Below are 18,670 nucleotides of genomic sequence, written 5' to 3'. Positions count from 1 at the left end.
CCTCATGAGAAATAGTAGGTAACCACATTTCATGATTTTAAAGGGATAGTTCACCCAAAAAATGAAAATTCTGTCATTAATTACTCTGATGTCGATCCAAGACCTTCGTTCATCTTCAGAACACAAATAAAGATTTTTTTGAATTCATCAAAGAGCTCTCTGACCCTGCATAGACGGCAAAGCAACTGAAATGTTCCCAGGCCCAGAAACTTAGTAAGGGCGTCGGTGGTTCAACCGTAATTTAACAAAGTTACAAGGACGCTTTTTGTAAGCAAAGAAAACAAAACTTCAATGACTTCATTCAACAATTCTTCTCCTCCAAATCACATCTTCCACTATTATAGTGGCGAAATTGTTGAATGAAGTCGTCATTTTTGTTTTCTTTGGGCACAAAGTTTTCTCGTAATTTTATAAAGTTGTGGTTGAACCACTGATGTCACATGGACTGTTTTACCAGTTTCCAAGGATTCACAGATAATTTACTCACCCCCTTGTCATCCAAGATGTTCACATCTTTCCTTCTTCAGTCATAAAGAAATTGTTGTTTGTGGAAAACATTTCAGCGTTTTTCTCCATATAGTGGACTGCTATGGTGCCCCAATTTTGAACTTCTAAAATGCAAAAAGAGTCTTGTCTGACTCTGCTTGGACTGTTTTTGCTCCAGTTCATGACCGTTAGGGTATGTCGAAAAACTCCCATCTCATGTTCTCCCTCAACTTCAAAATCGCCCTACATCACTGTTTTACCTTTTTTGTTAAGGGTGTTTGATCTTTGTATGTTCACTTTGCAAAGACTGGGTTGGTGCTTTTTGAAAATGAATTTGAAATTAATTTTGAAGTTGAGGGAGAAAATACGATCAGAGTTTTTCGACATACCCTAACTGTCTTGAGAGAGAATACACAGAGTTAAAGATGAGTGTTTGAGATTAAAGAGTATTTAAATTGTATTTTCTGAATGAAAATAACAGATCGTTTCGCTAGACAAGACCCTTCTTCCTCGGCTGGGATCGTTTGAAGCCGCATTTAAACTTAATTTTGAAAGTTCAAAATCGGGGTACCATATCAGTCCATTATATGGAGAAAAATGCTGAAATGTTAAAAAAAAGACAAGATAGTAGACTACTTTAATTTGTGTTCTGAAGATGAACAAAGGCAGGTTTGGAACAACAGGAGAGTGAGGAATTAATGACCGAATATTCATTTTTGGGTGTACTATCCGTTTGAGTATTTTGAGGACTTTTAGTATTTGTATTTCAAGCATTGGACCAAATCGAGAATATACAACTTGGCTATCTGACAACGGTGGACTTTGATTTGAGCACTGGAGTGCCGTTTATTTAGCCTTTCTTAATCAACTTTTTCCAGAGGTTTTCAGCTGTAGATCGCACTGATGAGCAGTGGTGAAGCTAGAAACAGGACTGCAGGCTCACACATAGTCTTACAGTTGTACAGTCACACCTCTCAGCTTTGACTCTCCCTGAGGTCTTCCGAATAGCATAGGTTCTCCTGTAGTTAGACAACCCCATTCGTTTTCCAAGATGCCTCATGTATGATCATTTTCAGCACAGACAGTTCTTATGCTCCCTCTGCTACAAGACTTAAGGTTGGTATTGTGTGTGTGTGTGCATATATTTATATCATTGGTTATTGTTTGTTTTTGTACAGTGACACACTATATTCTATCTTGTCAGGTTTGTAATAAGCAGCAGTTTTCTATACTTGGATCAACCAGTGTCATGTGTTACTTTTACGGTTCATGTGAACCTATTAGCAGCTTTACAGCCACTGTTGGTTACACGTCATTGATATGAAACACTTTTAACCATGGCATTCTCTTTTTGTGCACGTTTTGGCATATGTGCAGTATTAAAAAGTGACTTTGTCATAATTAGTAGTAATCATAGCAGCCTTTTCCCTGTCCATTTTTTGATATCCTGATGTTTTAAAGATTAAAATCACCCAAGAGTCATCAGAGATGCCAGTTGTGAGAAATATCAAGTAGAATTTACTGGATCGTTGCTTGTTTTAAGCCTTAATTTATGTAGGAAATACTGGAAGATTTCTGAATGGTGGAATTATTTATTTAGCTTATTGTGTATGGTTTATGTGTTGCTATTGATGAGTGTGTCTTAATTTTTTAATGAAATACTCTGATTCTACAGTGAACATCTGTTATGAGCTACTGTCTAACATGTAGTCGTGAAATAAAATATTGGGCATCATTGAAAATCATGCAAAATTGTGTCTTGGTCAATATAGGAGGATCTTTTTTTGAGGTATTTAACCATTTTCTTTACATTTGTGAACCTGGACCACAAAACCAGTCATATGGTTAGAATAGGACATTATGTCGGCACCGATTGCCCAGTGGTTAGCGTGCCGACACGTAGCGCAACAGTGCTGCCGACGACCCGACTTTGATTCCCGTCTTGAGGTCCTTTGCTGATCCTGCCCCCCCTCTCTTCACCCAATGCTTTCCTGTCTGTTCCCAACTGTCCTATCAGATAAATGCAAAAAAAAAAAAAACATTAAAAAAAAAAAGAATAGGAAAATATTTGGCTGAGATACAACTATTTGAATATCTGAGGGTGCAAAAAAATCTAAATATTGAGAAAATCACCATTGAAGTTGTCCAAATGAAGTTTTTATACATTTACGGTAGGGAGTTTACAAAACATCTTAATGGAACATGATCTTTACTTAATATCCTAATGATTTGTGTGAAGTATAAACCAATAACCAGTCGTTCTTGTTCTTTAACAGTATGAATCAAAACACAATGTTAAATTTGACATTTTTTATTAAGAAAATAAACAATTACAGTGTACGACAACTTATCCAAACATGACAATCTAATTGCCATCCCGTATGAGCTGAACAGGGATTGTGCACTATGAACATCATAAAAAGAGACACCATCTCTGTTCTTACAGTCATAACAAATCATTTTTTCATCACCATACACTGTATGACAAGGCAACTGATAATCCATATCTGGAGTCCCAGTCGACTTACTAGTTGTGTCATGTTTCCCTTTAGATGTGGTTTTGTTGTGGTGTTATTGTTATTGTGGTCTGTCATTAACTATTGCATCATAAGGCAATTCTAGAAGATGAACATTTAAAAAATATATATAATAATAAAACCCCCATGTTAATTTTTCAAGTTCACCAAAGGCGACACTTTAGGTATCAGTAACATCTGTGATGTAAAAGACAGAATGGCACAAATGTGGAATGAAGGGTTTTTGTGAAGTCAAGGCAACTTCTGTTCCTGCTTGGTATCGTCTGTCACAGTTAGACCTGGCAGAGGTTGTAACAGGTAGTCGGCCTCTCAATCACCTGATCACCGACAACCTCTAAAATGTAGTCCCTGTTTGCCAGAAGTGGAACTTCAGATGTGGGTAAACTCTGCACGCTTTGGTTTCCAAAAGATATCACCGTATCTCTCTGCAAGAGACAAAATATGGCCATTATACAGCTGTCAAATAAGCAACAACTGTTTTCTAGTTAGAAATATGGATATATGTGAGCCTGGACCACAAAACCAGTCTTAAGTAGCACGGGTATATTTGTAGCAATAGCCAATGATACATTGTATGGGTCAAAATTAATCATTTTTCTTTTATGCCAAAAATCATTAGGATATTAAGATCATGTTCCATGAAGATATTTTGTAAATTTCCTACTGTAAATATAGAAAAACTTAATTTTCAATTAGTAATAAGCTAAGAACTTTATTTGGACTTTAAAGGTGTTTAAGAGTTTTTTTACATCCTCAGATTCTCGGCCTAACAAACAATAAATCAATGGAAAGCTTATTTATTATTTATTTCGGATGATGTATAAATCTCAACTTCAAAAAATTGACCCTTATGATTGGTTTTGTGGTCCAGTGTCACATACTGTATATAAATGAGCACAGAGTGGATATATCTTACTCTCTCTGAGGTAGTTGTAGATGGGATGTCTTTCTGGAAGTCCTTTCTGCACAGATGAGCCATGATTCCTGCGGCTAATGCATCTCCGAGCACATTGATCATTGTTCGAAATCGGTCCCTGATGAAAAACGATGCATGAGATTGACTTTTATTGAGTTACTTGTATATAAGCTGTAGTATTTAAGTGTATTAAGTGTGTTGTACTTACAGAATCCAGTCGATAGCTACAATAAGTGAGATGTCATCTGGAGGCAAACCCACTGAGGTAAGAACTATAACCATGGTAACAAGACCAGCCTGAGGGATTCCAGCTGCTCCGATACTTGCCGCTGTAGCTGTGATACTAAGAATAGATCAAGTAGTCAAGTAACATGCGGCTTTATATCACAGTACACAACTGGTCAAAAGTTTGGAATAATTATATGCTTACCAGGACTGCATTTATTTAATCAAAAATAGAGTAAAAACTAATATTCAGAAATGTTTTTTCTGTTTTGTGTTTTAAAGGATTAGTTCACTTGCAGAATAAAAATTTCCTGATAATTTTCTGATAACATCGTCCTAAATGTTCGTATCTCTTCTCGGTCGAAAAGATTAACGTTTTTTAGAAAAACATACCAGGATTTTTCTCTGTATAGTGGACTTAAATGGGGATCAATAGGTTGAGGTCCAAATTGCAGTTTCAATGCAGCTTTGAAGGGCTCTACATGATCCCAGCCAAGGAATAAGTGCCTTGTCTATTGAAACGACCGGTCATTTTCTAAAAAAAAAAAAAAAGCCTCTACAACTTACTGCACTACATAATCACATTGGAAAGGTCATGTACGGTTAGTTCTTCATCTGTGTACTCCAAAATCGTCTGACAACGTTGTTTTACATTTTTTTTTGTAAAGGGCTTTGGCTTTCTTTGCACTTTCACTTAGTAAACACTGGGACGGTACTTTCGCCTACGTCGCACGTGACCTTTCCAAAGTGAATACGTAATGCGTGAAGTTGAGCTAGTGCAAGACAGGCCTTTGTGGTTAAAAAGTATATAAATTTTTATTTTTTATAGAAAATGACCGATTGTTTCAATAAACAAGACCTATATTCCTTGGCTGGGATCGTATAGAGCCCTTTAACCCTTTAACTGTCACCATCCTGAGGTGGGACGCATAAGTTTACTTTACCATATTACAAATAAATCCTAATCTAATCATGACAAACTATACATCGTTGGAAAGGCCTAAGACTCCTAAATAGATATTTTACCATATTTTTGTGATAGAAATTATGTAGGAAAAGTAATAGATTAACATATGTCAAGAGTGCAAGTTAAAAAATCTACATCATAACATGAGTTCTGACCTTGTCACAAAAGACTTTCTTCGTTGCCTTTTTCCCTATCACGCAATAGAAATCATAAGAAATTATATATCAGTTCAAAACTTCAAAATTCATCCATTAAAAGGCATTTTAAAATCAGACATTGCATTACCACAGAAAATGTACATCAAAATCATATTACAAAATTTTTTCATTCATGAGTTATTAAAATTTAAGTCTGGAGAGTGCATTTTTATGTCTGTTTTAAAAAATGGGAGTGACAGTTAAAGGGTTAAAAGAGAAGTTTACTTCCAGAACAAAGATTTACAGATAATGTACTCACCCCCTTGTCATCCAAGATGTCTTTCTTTCTTCAGTCGGTAAGAAATTATGTTTTTCGAGGAAAACATTTCAGCATTTTTCTCCATATAGTGGACTGATATGGTGCCCTGAGTTTGAACTTCCAAAATGCAGTTTAAATGCAGCTTTGAACGATCCCAGCCAAGGAAGAAGGGTCTTATCTAGCGAAACGATCAGTTATTTTCATGTTTTACTTTTTTGTTAAAGGTGTTTGATCTTTTTTGCATGTTCACTTTGCAAAGACTGAATCGGTACTTCTGCAGCATTGTAGGATTATTTTGAAGTTGGAGGAGAAAATGAGATGGGAGTTTTTTGACATACCCTAACTGTCTTGAGCCAGAATACACAGAGTTCAGGGAGAGCAAGACAAGACGAGTGTTCGAGATTAAAAAGTATTTAAAATGTTTTTTTTTTTTTTTTAATGAAAAAAAAAAAAAAAAAAAAACGACCGTTTTGCTAGATAAGACCCTTCTTCCTCAGCTGGGATCGTTTGAAGCCGCATTTAAACTGCCTTTTGGAAGTTCAAACTCGGGGCACCATATCAGTCCATTATATGGAGAAAAATCCTGAAATGTTTTCCTCAGAAAGCATAATTTCTTTACGACTGAAGAAAGAAAGACTTGAACATCTTGGATGACAAGGGGGTGAGTACACTATCTGTAAACTGTTGTTCTGGAATTGGACTTCTCATTTAAAGTTCCCCTATATGAAAAAAATCCTAAAAATGTTTTCATCAAAACCCCTAATTTCTTTTCGACTGAAGAAGGAAAGAGATGAACATCTTGGATGACATTTTTATTCTAGAGTTTTTGAAAACACATTAAAATTAATCATTTCAAACTTTTGACTGTATTGTATATTATTTTGAATGTAACTGAAATAATTTACCTAATAGTAACAAGTTGTCCAAAGTCAAGCTCGTACTCATTGACCTGGGCAATGAAGATGGCAGCCACTGCTTCGTATAGTGCTGTGCCATCCATATTGATAGTAGCACCCACAGGAAGTACAAATCGAGCGATTTTCCGATCCACGTGGCAGTTTTCCAATAAGCACTTCATTGTAATGGGCAGAGTAGCTGAACTGGAGAAAAAAAGGATTATTTAAATATACAAATTACTTTATAAGGAACAAAACCATGGGTTGCTAACTTTAAATTGTATTTGTATTGAATTTCAAATTCAAATTGTGATTCAGCCGAACTATTCCCTGAAATAGATCATGGATTAACATCTTGTTTATGTTGCATTGAGCTGAAAGGCTGTCCAGACTGGCTTCCTTACCTGGATGAAGTTGCCAAAGCGATAACCAAAGCCTGGAGGAGGCCACGAATATAACTGAAGGGGTTTTTCCTGGTGAACAGGAAGAAGAACATCGGCAGTAAAATCACACCGTGGACGAACAGTCCTGCCAGAACAGTCATGAAGTACATCCCTAACTTCTCTGCAAGAACTGCAGGATCATGCATGTCCAGGATCTTCCCAGCAACCAGAAATACGATTCCAAAAGGGAAGTACCTGCACAAAGAGACTGGAGTGTTAAAACAATTTATATTTACAACTTGCTTATTACAGATGCATGCACTTGACAGAGTATTAATGCATTACTGACGGACTAAATCAGCTTTTCAGCTGGCCTGACTCTTACAGACCAGAACACCTTTCCACTGCCAATGAGGAGGCTTAGAGTTGTTTTTAAACTACAACGCTGATGTATTTTAGTGTGTATTAAAGAGACAGCTGGCTCTTCTTTTGTTTTGGTGTGAGATTCTGATTTGTTAGCCCGTCACATGCACTTTCTTGCGTGACAAAATGCGATGACTCCTTGCAGTTATGTTATAATAGTTCATAGTTTAAATTACAAATCTCTAGTCACAAGTAGTTTTGGGTGAACTGATCCAATTCTACTCACCACATAGCAGCATTGATGATCTTCATGACACATTCATTAATACAAAGACACACATTCACTAGGGGTGAACCTCTGGATCCCATTCTGCCAAGCAGAAGACCTAGGGAGGCACCAAAAAAATGGAGTAAGAAATGTTTCCTGAGCAGCAAATCAGCATATTATAATGATTTCGGAAAAATAACGTGACACTGAAGACAGGAGTAATAACTGCTAAAATCAGCTTTGCCGTTACAGCAATAAATTACATTTTAAAATATATTACAATAGAAAATGCCTGTTTTAAATTGTAATCATATTTTTTTATTAAATAAATGCCTATTTTGACCAAATACATGCAGACTTGTTGAGAATAAGAGACTTATTTAAAATGCAAATTACATTTTTGACCTACTCCAAACCTTTGAATGGTATTTAGAGTCTTTCTATATATGTAAAGCACAAATCCCTCTTCTTTTTCAATCCCTCTATCTTTCAGCCACCTTTGATAGACACCACTTTTTCACAATTCCTGATGCAATGGATTAAAGGATTCTCTTCCAAAACAAAAATTTACAGATAATATTCACCCCCTTGTCATCCAAGATTTTCCAATCCAAATGCTCTTCTCTCTTCAGTCATTAAGAAATTATGTTTTTTGAGGAAAACATTTCAGGAGTTTTCTCCTTATAGTGGACATCTATGGTGTGCGTGAGTTTGAACTTACAAAATGCAACTTAAATGCAGCTTCAAATGGAAAATCAAATGGGAGTTTGTCAACATACCCTAACTGTACTGAACCGGAGAGGACAGAGTACACATGCGCATCGCACAGCTAGACAAGATGAGCATTTGTGGTTAAAAAGTGTATAAATTCTACATTTTTTAGAAAATAACCAATCATTTTGCTAGATAAGACTCTTCTTCCATGGCTGGGATTGTTTAGAGCCCTTTGAAGCTGCATTTAAACTGCAGTTCAAACTCATGGGCAATGCAGAAGTCCACAATATGGAGAAAATTCCTAAAATGTTTTCTGAGGAAAACATAATTTCTTTACGACTGAAGAAAGAAAGACACGAACATCTTGGATGAAGGGAATGAGTAAATTATCTGTAAATTTTTGTTCTGGAAGTGAACTAATCATTCAGGTCCAGCTCCATGTATTCTTGTGAAATATCCTGTTTTAGCAAGTGAGTTGCAAAAACTCTAAACAGTTTAATTTGTACAATAAATCTTGTTTCCTTACTGCTTGCCTAAAAAAATCAACACTAATGGTCACCATTTATAGTTTAACCAGTGATAAACAGCTATTTTTATTGTGCACTTCTTGACCATGAGCCCAAATCATCAGTAACCAGCATATATATATGTATACACACCCATAGTGGCAGAGAAAATGACGATTCCTAGCACGTTCATCCCATTGCTTTTCCCTGGTACGATCTTGTAGTGGATTTCAGGAGGAGGAGTGAGTTCAAGAAACACTGGGTGACCCATGTTGGGGTTTTCATAGTCTGGCATGATGTACACAAAGTTGGCTTGTGATGATTTTGCGCTGTTTTTAAAATTGGGCACAAGCTCTGTTTTATACTGGAACAGAAGAGCACAAGGATTAGATACAAAACAGTGTAGATGATGAATTAATTCCTCTGTTCTTCATGTGTTTCTCTCACCTGCTGAAATGTGGCTTCAATCAGATTGGATGGAATCATGTTCCTGTTGGACAAACACAAAACCTGTCATACATAAGGCCACAAATTTAAAGTCCTAAGTATATACTTACCTGAGTACAGAATGTTTTCTAAGGCCAATGACACATTGTTTGTTTTAGAATCAATTTCGTATTGTACAAGGCTGTGTCACAGCCTGCTAGGTGTGATTTATCTCAGCCTGAAGACTTGGAGGACAGAGACTATCGGCTAATGCTTTATTTATAAAGTACCAATTCTACTGCCGTGTCCCTGACTACAATCCAATTAAATCTGGTCTGAGGCTCAGGAGCATCTTTCGCACTCTGGAAAAGCCGTGTCATTCACATCCTCTTGGGTGGCTCTCTAAATATACCTAATTCCAATCCTTCTGTCCAGTGACAGGATAGAGCAAATGGGAAGCTTAAGCCTCGAAAGCTTGACTACAGCTCGAAAGCCGTTATGTAAGTTCAAGGTGCTTCTTAGTCTAATCAATAAAACAGAAATGAACTGCTTAGTTTGTTTTTTTGAATGGGATACTAAATAAAATACAGATATGTTTTATACAAGACATTAAATTTAAAAAATAATGCAGGGCAGAACTTGGATTTTAACTAAGGGGAACTGACTGGATTTTGTGAAGTAAATGTTATATAACAGAATGCTAATGCTAGTTTGCTAAAACAGTGTCTACAGTTTTTTGTCAATTAGTTAACACTGTATTCACTAACGTTATATTTCTATCAACACCGTGTCTACCCTGGTGAAAAAAACAGCATATGCTGGTAGGTATGTTTTGATGCTGGAATGCTGGTTAGGTAGGTTTTGATGCTGGTTTAAGCTGGTCCTTTGCTGGTTTATGCTGGTTTAAGATGGTCCTTTGCTGGTTTTTGCTGGTCATGTTGCTGGTCAAGGACCAGCATGAACCAGCAAAGGACCAGCATAAACCAACGGCCGCTTTAAAGAAATAATCATAATGGCAAGACATAAAGCTTGTTTTTCTACATTTTTTTCAACATCACACTTCAACAAAGTCCCTTTTGAGATAAGCCAGTCCACTTGACAGCCAAGACATATGTTGGACTGACTTAAGGTGCTTGGTTGAAAATGTAGAGAAGAAATGTTCAAAAACATTACTTTCCTGCCTCGCCAAGGACAACTGAGGGCGAAAGTACAGTTGAAAACTGGCTGTTTTATAATTGAAGGTCGGGACTTCCTACTGCTGCCATATCCTGTTCATAGTGGTCTGTCTCCTTCTCCTAATTCTGTTTCTGCCAAAAACCAAGAGGTAGGTTCTGTTATTATTGTAAAATTACCTGATCAAATCAAGCAAGGCATCGGCAGATGTCATCACTGGCCCTCCTGAGGCTTTATGTCCCTCTTTTTCAGTGCCGGTTCCTGGATGAATGATCAGTACCAGAATAATCCCGACAATTACAGCAATGAAGGTAGTCCACAGGTAATATGTAATGGTGAGAAGGCCCAGGCGTCCACTGGCCTTGGTGTCCATAGCAGACAAGCCAGACATCAAACTGTAAGGAAAGTGTTGGTGTTTCAATCATTATTTTAAATATTCTCACATATTCACCTTATTCAATGCAAGACTTCCAGTTCATTAGCTTCTATAGGGAAATAATGAGAGGAATAAATTATAACAATGCACAGTAAATGGTAAAACTATTTACACTACAAACCAGTGTGTTCATAATTACAATACTACATTAAATTCGGTACGACACACTGATTTGCAATATCAAGCAGCAAAACGTTGTTTTGTACAGCTAAAAATTGTTGGACGCGGATAAGGCTGGAAGCCAGACCTATAAATTTTACAAATGGCCGTGCCCATTCCTACGGGGGAAAAATAAGTTTCCAGTGGGGTTTTTTTTAGACTCTATAATACATATCTTCTATAACAATCAACTATCGCACAGTTTATTAAAAAGTTTTTAAATGTCAGAAATGAAGCATTTCTCCTGATCAAGCTTTTTTCTCAAATATGTCAAATACAGTCCATATGTTTGGTTTAAAAAATGCAGACGTCTTGAATTGATTTGAAAAACTAAAAAGCAGTGACATGGTGCGTAGTTACCTGGATGTGATGAGAGGAAGAATCAACATTTTCAACATTCTCATTAGAAGTTCTCCAGGAAAAGAAAAGTAGATTTTTGCCTGAGGGAAATGAGAAAACGTGGTGTTTAGTGACTTTGCTATTGATTTAAATTAATTTCAAACATTTTAACTCTACTACTTCATCCAAAATTTCAATATATACTATTTCTGTAATATCCCTGGAGAGTTACGTCAATTTATTTTTCTAATGTGTTTTTCTCCTTAGCTGTAAGCTGTTTGGAGTTTATTTATGGATAACAAAAGTCAGATGTCACATCCTCAAGAAGCATATACAGTAGGCTGGGCAATATATTATATTTTAATCAGGCTTCAAGTACAAAGGTCCCTGAAGGTACTCTTGAGTATATTGTAAAAAAATGGATATAATTGCACACACAAGGTTAATAAGTGATTTTCTCATTCTAGACATGAATAATGTTAAGGTTTTATGGCTACAATGTGTATTTGTCCTGCATGTGCACTGCTTTGTGCCATAGATTTTCATTATAAGTGCACTACTGTAAACTCAGCCTTTTCATTATTTAGTGATGGGTCTAAATTATTGTCTGTGCAAATGTGCCAATAGAGTTGGACTTGTTTTGAACCGGAACATTCTTTTATTTAATTACTATAATGGCTGAACTTAATGTTAAGTTGCTGGCGCCTTCATTTTTATAAGCCACACACAATTTAAATTTTAAATGAGCAACCTTTTAAACCTTTTAAAAAAAGCATTTTTTTGTTTCGAAAAATCTATTTTAAAAAAAAAACTAACATCTGTCCATTGAAACAGATTTTTCAATAACAGATTTGAAGCTTTATGTTCCACATTACCTGTGTTGACAAATTCAAGCTTCTTAACGTGAATCCCACCACACAGCCCGACATAACTGCTAACACTGATAAGGTGAGCAAGCCGTTCCTTCTGCAGTAGTCCTTTACCCATTCTCGAAACTTTGGAGATACTGAGTTCTTGATAAGGTTCTTGAAATATTCCACCATGCTTCTGAAGGGGCTCAGAGGAGGGGAATGGCACTGGGAAGACGCCGGCCCGAGCTGCTCCGGTTCTCATCCATCCTAAGACCTGTGTGGGCAGGAAGTGTTGTGAGAGTCTTTCTGTGTAAACCTTTTCTAACAACAGATTAAGCAATCAAGTATAGATCCAAACCACTGCCTCCACGACAGCGCAGTCAGAAGCGATTACAAGGAATAAGGGTATTAAAAGAACCTAGTCAAAGTCTGGAGGCCACTGACTGTGGAAAGATAAAGTGGTGAAGCATTAATCCCAGAATACAAGGCCAAGGTCAGTGTGGGGTCAGTATCAAAACAACACGAGTTTAAAAAGTCACAGTTTATTTTGAAAAAAGGTTACATTGCAAGAACAATGAAAGCAGGGTCAGAAATTAACTATTCCATTAAGGGACAAAATTGATTTCCATTTCTCAAAAGGGCATTTTTTTTAATTTGTGAGGACAATTTTTATCATCACTTTATTGTAATAAAAACCATTAACAACCGTTGTCTTTATTGTCAAATAATTAAAGTTACCCAATTACTTTAATCAACATTCTAAACTGTTGTTTTTAAATTGTATCTAAATTATACATGAAATAAAACAGGAGCTCTTAGCACAAAAAAATGCTGGGTTAATGTCACCCAACTTAGGATATTTGGCAACCCACCGCTGGGTAAATATTGGACAGAACACATGCTGGGTTATTTTGACTCAGCTGGTTGGGTTAAATATTTTTACCAAACATGGTGGGTTATTTTATTTAAGTCAACTTTTTTTAAGGATTATTATATTGCTGGCTTAAAATGGGCTGGAACTTATAAAAAAATTAAAAACCCCCACAGAATTACTAGAGGCAACAGCAATAATCAAAAGATGAACATTTATTATTAAGCAACAACACATGGACAAAATACAAGACAAATTGAATTTATCTGGGTATGTACAGCATAGTTACAGTATTACAGACATTTAAACTCGTTGAACAAGCATTTTAGACATAAAAAGTAACATTTAAAAGTAGCATTTTAATTTTAGTGTATGGTGTGTTGCTGAAATCTAATTCTCTTGATGGTGTGTTGCTGAAATCTGAGCCGGTGAAGGGCTGCTGTTTGCCGGGGTAACTGCAAACTTCAGACCACGGCCTCGCCTTTCACTCGTAGCTGAAAGATGCCGTGACTGACTCCAAAACTTGCCCATAAACAAACAGTACTGACATTAGAGAACATATTTTAACATCAAATTAAATTAAACTCAGTACTATAACGAACAAAATCTTTTTATTTTATGCAAGGCAAAGGGCGTTTCTATCATATGAAGTGACGGCAGCTGACTGACATCTCATCCTTGTGTTGCGTTGCGTAAAATACAATTTAAAGCACAGTAAAGACTTCATAAATGAAATAAAATGTATACAAACCTTTATTTGCTTAAGAAGTGCGCCAAATTGGCGGTGCTGAGAACCGGTCTCTCCAGTAGAGGACTCAAAAAGTGTACCTCAGCAGCTGGGCTGTTTCGTCAGAGACAGGCTCAACCCAGCGGCTGAGTAGAAAAAAATAACCCAGCTTTTAAAATGACCCAGCAGCTTAGTTACAGACAAACTACCCAGCACCTGGGTAAAAATATTAAAAACAACCCAATAAAATGACCGAACAAGTTCAACCCAACATTTAGGTTAAAAAAAAAAAAAAAAAAGAATAACCCAGCACCTGGGTAAAAATATTAAAAACAATCCAATAAAATGACCCAACAAGTTGAACCCAGCATTTGGGTTAAAAAAATAACCCAGCAGTATTTAGAGTGTAGGGCTGCAATATTATGACAAAAATTATTACTGTAGATTATTAATACTGATATAGAAAATATCAAATGTTTTTGTTTCGTTTTGGACATGTCACATTCCGGCTTCATAGACAAACATGTTGGTCCATGAAGTAAGCCAAAACCAACACAAATTATGCAAACACTCCGGTTATAATCACTGAAGCTCCGAAATGAATCTTTTATTTACATTGTATCTGCACCGTGTTGTTTATGTTGAGGGAATTCACGAGCTTGCATACTAATCAACCACTCTAGCATTTTCAGCGCTGACTAATCTAATTGCCTCTTACTGGCCAGTGCATTCCCAAATTCAACAGAAACGCTTTTGATTGGTTATAAGGCTCTATAACGCTGCACAAAACAGAGTGTAAAAGCAATATGATGCAGTGTGAGTGAATCTAAGTGTAACGAATTGACACATTTAATTCATTTTCACATTTTCTTTTAATCGCAATAGCCGTAATATGTTGTTTAATTGTGCAGGGGCATTTTTTGCCCCTTTGTGTTGAATTTATGGGGCATGTTTGTTCATTTTGGTGGCATTTTTGCCACAAGCTCTTGTTAATTTCTGACCCTGAATAAAATTATGACATGGCCATCTGGGGGAAGAGTGTGTTGGGAATATGACAGGCCAGGCTCAAATCCATATGAGCAGCTGAACATCTGGAACCTATATGCACTAAACACTAAACCACAGCTTCAATTAGTTTTTGAGTTTAAAAAGATTTGAAACATAAACTAAAACATAGTTGTATGTAATCAAACCAAATTTATGTAAGCAGTTTAAAGAGTCAGTAGTATATAATACCCATGTCCATCTAGCAAAACTGAGAATCTCGAAAACAACAGTTCATGTTACTTTAATAGAGCCACAATTAAATCATCCTGTCATTTAACAATATATAATCACACCATATAAAGGAGAGGAGCAGTTCAGAAGAGTGAGTTATAATACTGTCAATTTGTCCTTTTCCTACAGCACTTCTGGCTCACATGGACAAAGGATGTTCTTTAGTTTTGACAGCTTTTTATGGCTGTACTACTTTTACTCAGAACACATGGGGTGGAGGCTATTCGGAGATAAAGGACATGCCCCTTATTAGTTTGAACGTCATGCCTTAATGGGATTTCTGCCGCTGCAGTCTACAGGCATTTCCGACATTGGCGTGTACTGCGGGTATTGATTTAATTACCAGACAGCACTAGAAGGACTCCAGTCCATGAAATGAATGTTTGTTTGGGTTCTGAAGGGTAGAAATAACATGGTTTTTATATGAATGGAAAACAGGATATGAATGATAGACTACGGAACAAGCAAATAGTAATTCTAAGCTGATTTTTAAGTTGTATCAATTTAAAATGGCTCTATGCAAAATCAACACTTAAGACCTCAACAGTGCATAGAGAAGTGTAACAAACTATCAATAATAATCAATCAAAAATAACGAGAATAATAACAACGTGCAGTACACGCTAAAACTCTTTACATTACAAACCAGTGTGTTCATAATTAAGATAATGCATTATTATGGTAAGACACACCAATGTCCAATATCAAGCAGCAAAACAAGCTGTTTTGTATGCAGATGAGACCGGAAGCCAGACCCATAAAATGTATAAATGGCCGTACCCACTCTGATGGCAAAAATAAGGTGGATAGATTATTTTATTGTGTAGATGCAAAAATCATTCACTTCTCGATAGGAAGCCAAGTCACCCACTACATTTGGAAATCAGAGTAGACTTCAGAGGCTGGAATTTTTCCAAATGTAACGTCGACCATCACAGGTGACGACAGCGGCATCTCGGGTGCGATCAAACACTAATCCATTTACTAGGAGTGGATATATTCACTGACTGCATCGTCAACCTAAATATCCACTACGAACTGCTTTGACGTCACACTATTTTACCCTGCGTAAAGCGCAGGAATGGAGACACAAAAATCATTAGTCACTGACTGTGTGTCACTTGATTAGATAGGTGAAGGACAACTTAGAGTCTATATAAACACACTCTGGTAGTAGTAGGTACTCAGTCAAAAAAACTCTATATACTTTTCAGATCATAATGTACACATATGCTTTAAATCTTTTCAGAGATATACAGAATAATTAAACAGTAATGAGGCACAGATTGACATACAGAAGTACAGGCAATGGTGGTGCTAATGATCAGATAAAAAAAGTCTTCCGCAATTCTGTGAAAAGAGGATTAAGTCCTCTGGACAATTAGCACATCCTTTGCAGGCACAACAATTGTAATTTGGTCTGATGAGTTTTTAAGAGTTAGGGTACACAAGCCTGTCCCGTTTAGTGACATTGTTGGCACTGTGGGTAGTCTGAAGATGTGCAAACACATGATAGCCTCATTTAACTCAGACTCTCTGCTATTATAGATCAACTAAATTCAGGGGTGTGCGTGTACCAGAGGTGTTTTAATACTGGGCGGAGTATTAAATGGATTAATGCTGGCCTAATAACAACAAAAGGTGCAACCGCTTAAAAAAAAGCACAACAGCATTTCCAGTGAAGAATCAGTATTTCCTATGTATTGAAAATTTTAATAAGAATAATCACACCTGAATATGTGTTATGACTAATGATTTACATTAAACCACAATAAATCAGTTACATTTTTTATGCTTGTTTATCTATTTTAACAAACAACGGTGCTAGTCAGTCAGGTGTATAAGTGGCTTAAGAGATTAATATCTGGATTTCATATTACTACATCCTAATTCACCACAAAAGCTTTCAGTGCTGCTAAAACCCATGATGATAATCTACCCAAAGGTATTAGTATAATTTTATTAGTGCATGTAATCTTATTGGCAGTTGAAATCTGTTTTTCAGCATATTTGTGGATATCTATCCACCTTGACTCCTCGCAGCAATATATGGAAAGAGTAATAAGCTGATTGCTTGTCATATATAAGATGTCTGGTGATCACAGACTATGTTTACTGGTACTAATCATCTTATATACTTGTCTAAGCAGCAGTATTTTTTTAAAATTCATTAAATTATCTATTCCATAATTTGTCAAACAGGTATTTTATGAATAATGTATTCATAACCTTGATTTATGATAGAAGCAGCTATACAGCTTGTTGATATGAGTGAAAATGGTCAAATGTGTTTCCAAATTAGTGTCTTTCAAATATTTTAAAAAAAATTAAGTCATTTTGAAATAATATGGATCTACAATATAGAATTCCAAAATACTGAATTTTGTTTTTTAGTAATCTTTAAAAAAAAAAAAAAGATTTTATAAGGTGACTCATATTCTCAATAAAGACTTGTATTACAAAGATGTCAGTCAGGCAAATGAAAATATTTTCTGAATGACATACTCTTATGGCAATTATTAATGGCTGATTCATTTTATTGTTAAAGGGCAATCAATCATGAAACCTCTCATGTGTGTCATATTACCTGATGTCCTCTCTTCGGTGAACTAATTTTATAAATGAACGTTGCAAAGTTCAGTCAAAACAGTCCAGCACCTCCCTGGTGAAAAAAACAGCATATGCTGGTAGGTATGTTTGGATGCTGGTTCAAGCTGGTCCTTTGCTGGTTTATGCTAGACCTTAGCTGGTTTATGCTGGACCTTAGCTGGTTTATGCTGGTCCTTAGCTGGTTTATGCTAGACCTTAGCTGGTTTATGCTGGACCTTAGCTGGTTTATGCTGGTCCTTAGCTGGTTTATGCTGGTCCTTAGCTGGTCATATTGCTAGTCAAGGACTAGCATAAACCAGCAAAGGACCAGCTTAAACCAGCATCAAAACATACCTAACCAACATCCCAGCATCAAAACATACCTACCAGCATATGCTGGCATTTTCACCAGGGCTAAAAGAGCAAAGTACAACATTGTTAAAATGAGACCAACACAGACAGCTGTTGTAAACGAGATGAATAGGGACATTATCAACGAAGAGGAGAGCTCCCTCCCCTGGCAAATTTTAAAAATGCCAGATAGGTTTGAAATAAACAGCTAAACCGAGTATATAAGACATTTTGTGAAACCCATTAAGCATGTGTTTTGATTGAAACTGAAGATTAGTAACATACTGACAGATTATGATTGTGTAAAACAGTTTCATCTTACAGAGCCTGTCAGAGCTACAAATAGGCTAGGCCTAAGATATCAGCCTCAGAGCCATGGGTTCTCTTTTAATTTTCTATGGGTTTTTATGATGGAGGTTTTGAATTTATGAGTAAAATCAATATAATGTTACATACCCTGGTGAAAAAACCAGCATATGCTGGTAGGTATGTTTTGATGCTGGGATGCTGGTTAGGTATGTTTTGATGCTGGTTTAAGCTGGTCCTTAGCTGGTTTATGCTGGTCATGTTGCTGGTCAAGAATCAGTATCAACCAGCAAAGGAGCAGCATAAACCAGCTAAGGACCAGCTTAAACCAGCACCAAAACATACCTAAACAGCATCCCAGCATCAAAACATGCCTACCACCCTGGTGAAAATACCAGCATATGCTGGTAGGTATGTTTTGATGCTGGGATGCTGGTTAGGTAGGTT

At 36.4% G+C, this 18,670-nt stretch overlaps 1 protein-coding gene across 1 annotated transcript; it reads right to left on the bottom strand.

Annotated features, from left to right (window-relative positions):
- Positions 1 to 2,361: 2,361 nt before the first annotated feature.
- On the bottom strand, positions 2,362 to 12,453 carry slc1a8b (solute carrier family 1 member 8b). Its single transcript, XM_051130584.1, has 12 exons — positions 12,126 to 12,453; positions 11,272 to 11,351; positions 10,496 to 10,711; positions 9,165 to 9,207; positions 8,871 to 9,081; positions 7,516 to 7,615; positions 6,888 to 7,121; positions 6,493 to 6,687; positions 4,148 to 4,282; positions 3,940 to 4,057; positions 3,341 to 3,448; positions 2,362 to 2,496 (listed from the first exon to the last, which is right to left on the bottom strand). Exons 1-12 carry the CDS (start codon positions 12,291 to 12,293, stop codon positions 2,371 to 2,373), a joined length of 1,734 nt encoding a protein of 577 aa, XP_050986541.1. The 5' UTR covers positions 12,294 to 12,453; the 3' UTR covers positions 2,362 to 2,370.
- Between the last annotated feature and the right edge of the window lie 6,217 nt (positions 12,454 to 18,670).

The sequence above is a fragment of the Labeo rohita genome, chromosome 2, assembly GCF_022985175.1.
Source record: "Labeo rohita strain BAU-BD-2019 chromosome 2, IGBB_LRoh.1.0, whole genome shotgun sequence".
NCBI classification, from domain to species: Eukaryota; Metazoa; Chordata; class Actinopteri; order Cypriniformes; family Cyprinidae; genus Labeo; species Labeo rohita.
Note: the sequence above shows the minus strand (reverse complement) of the source record. Positions and strands in the feature narration are given on the sequence as shown.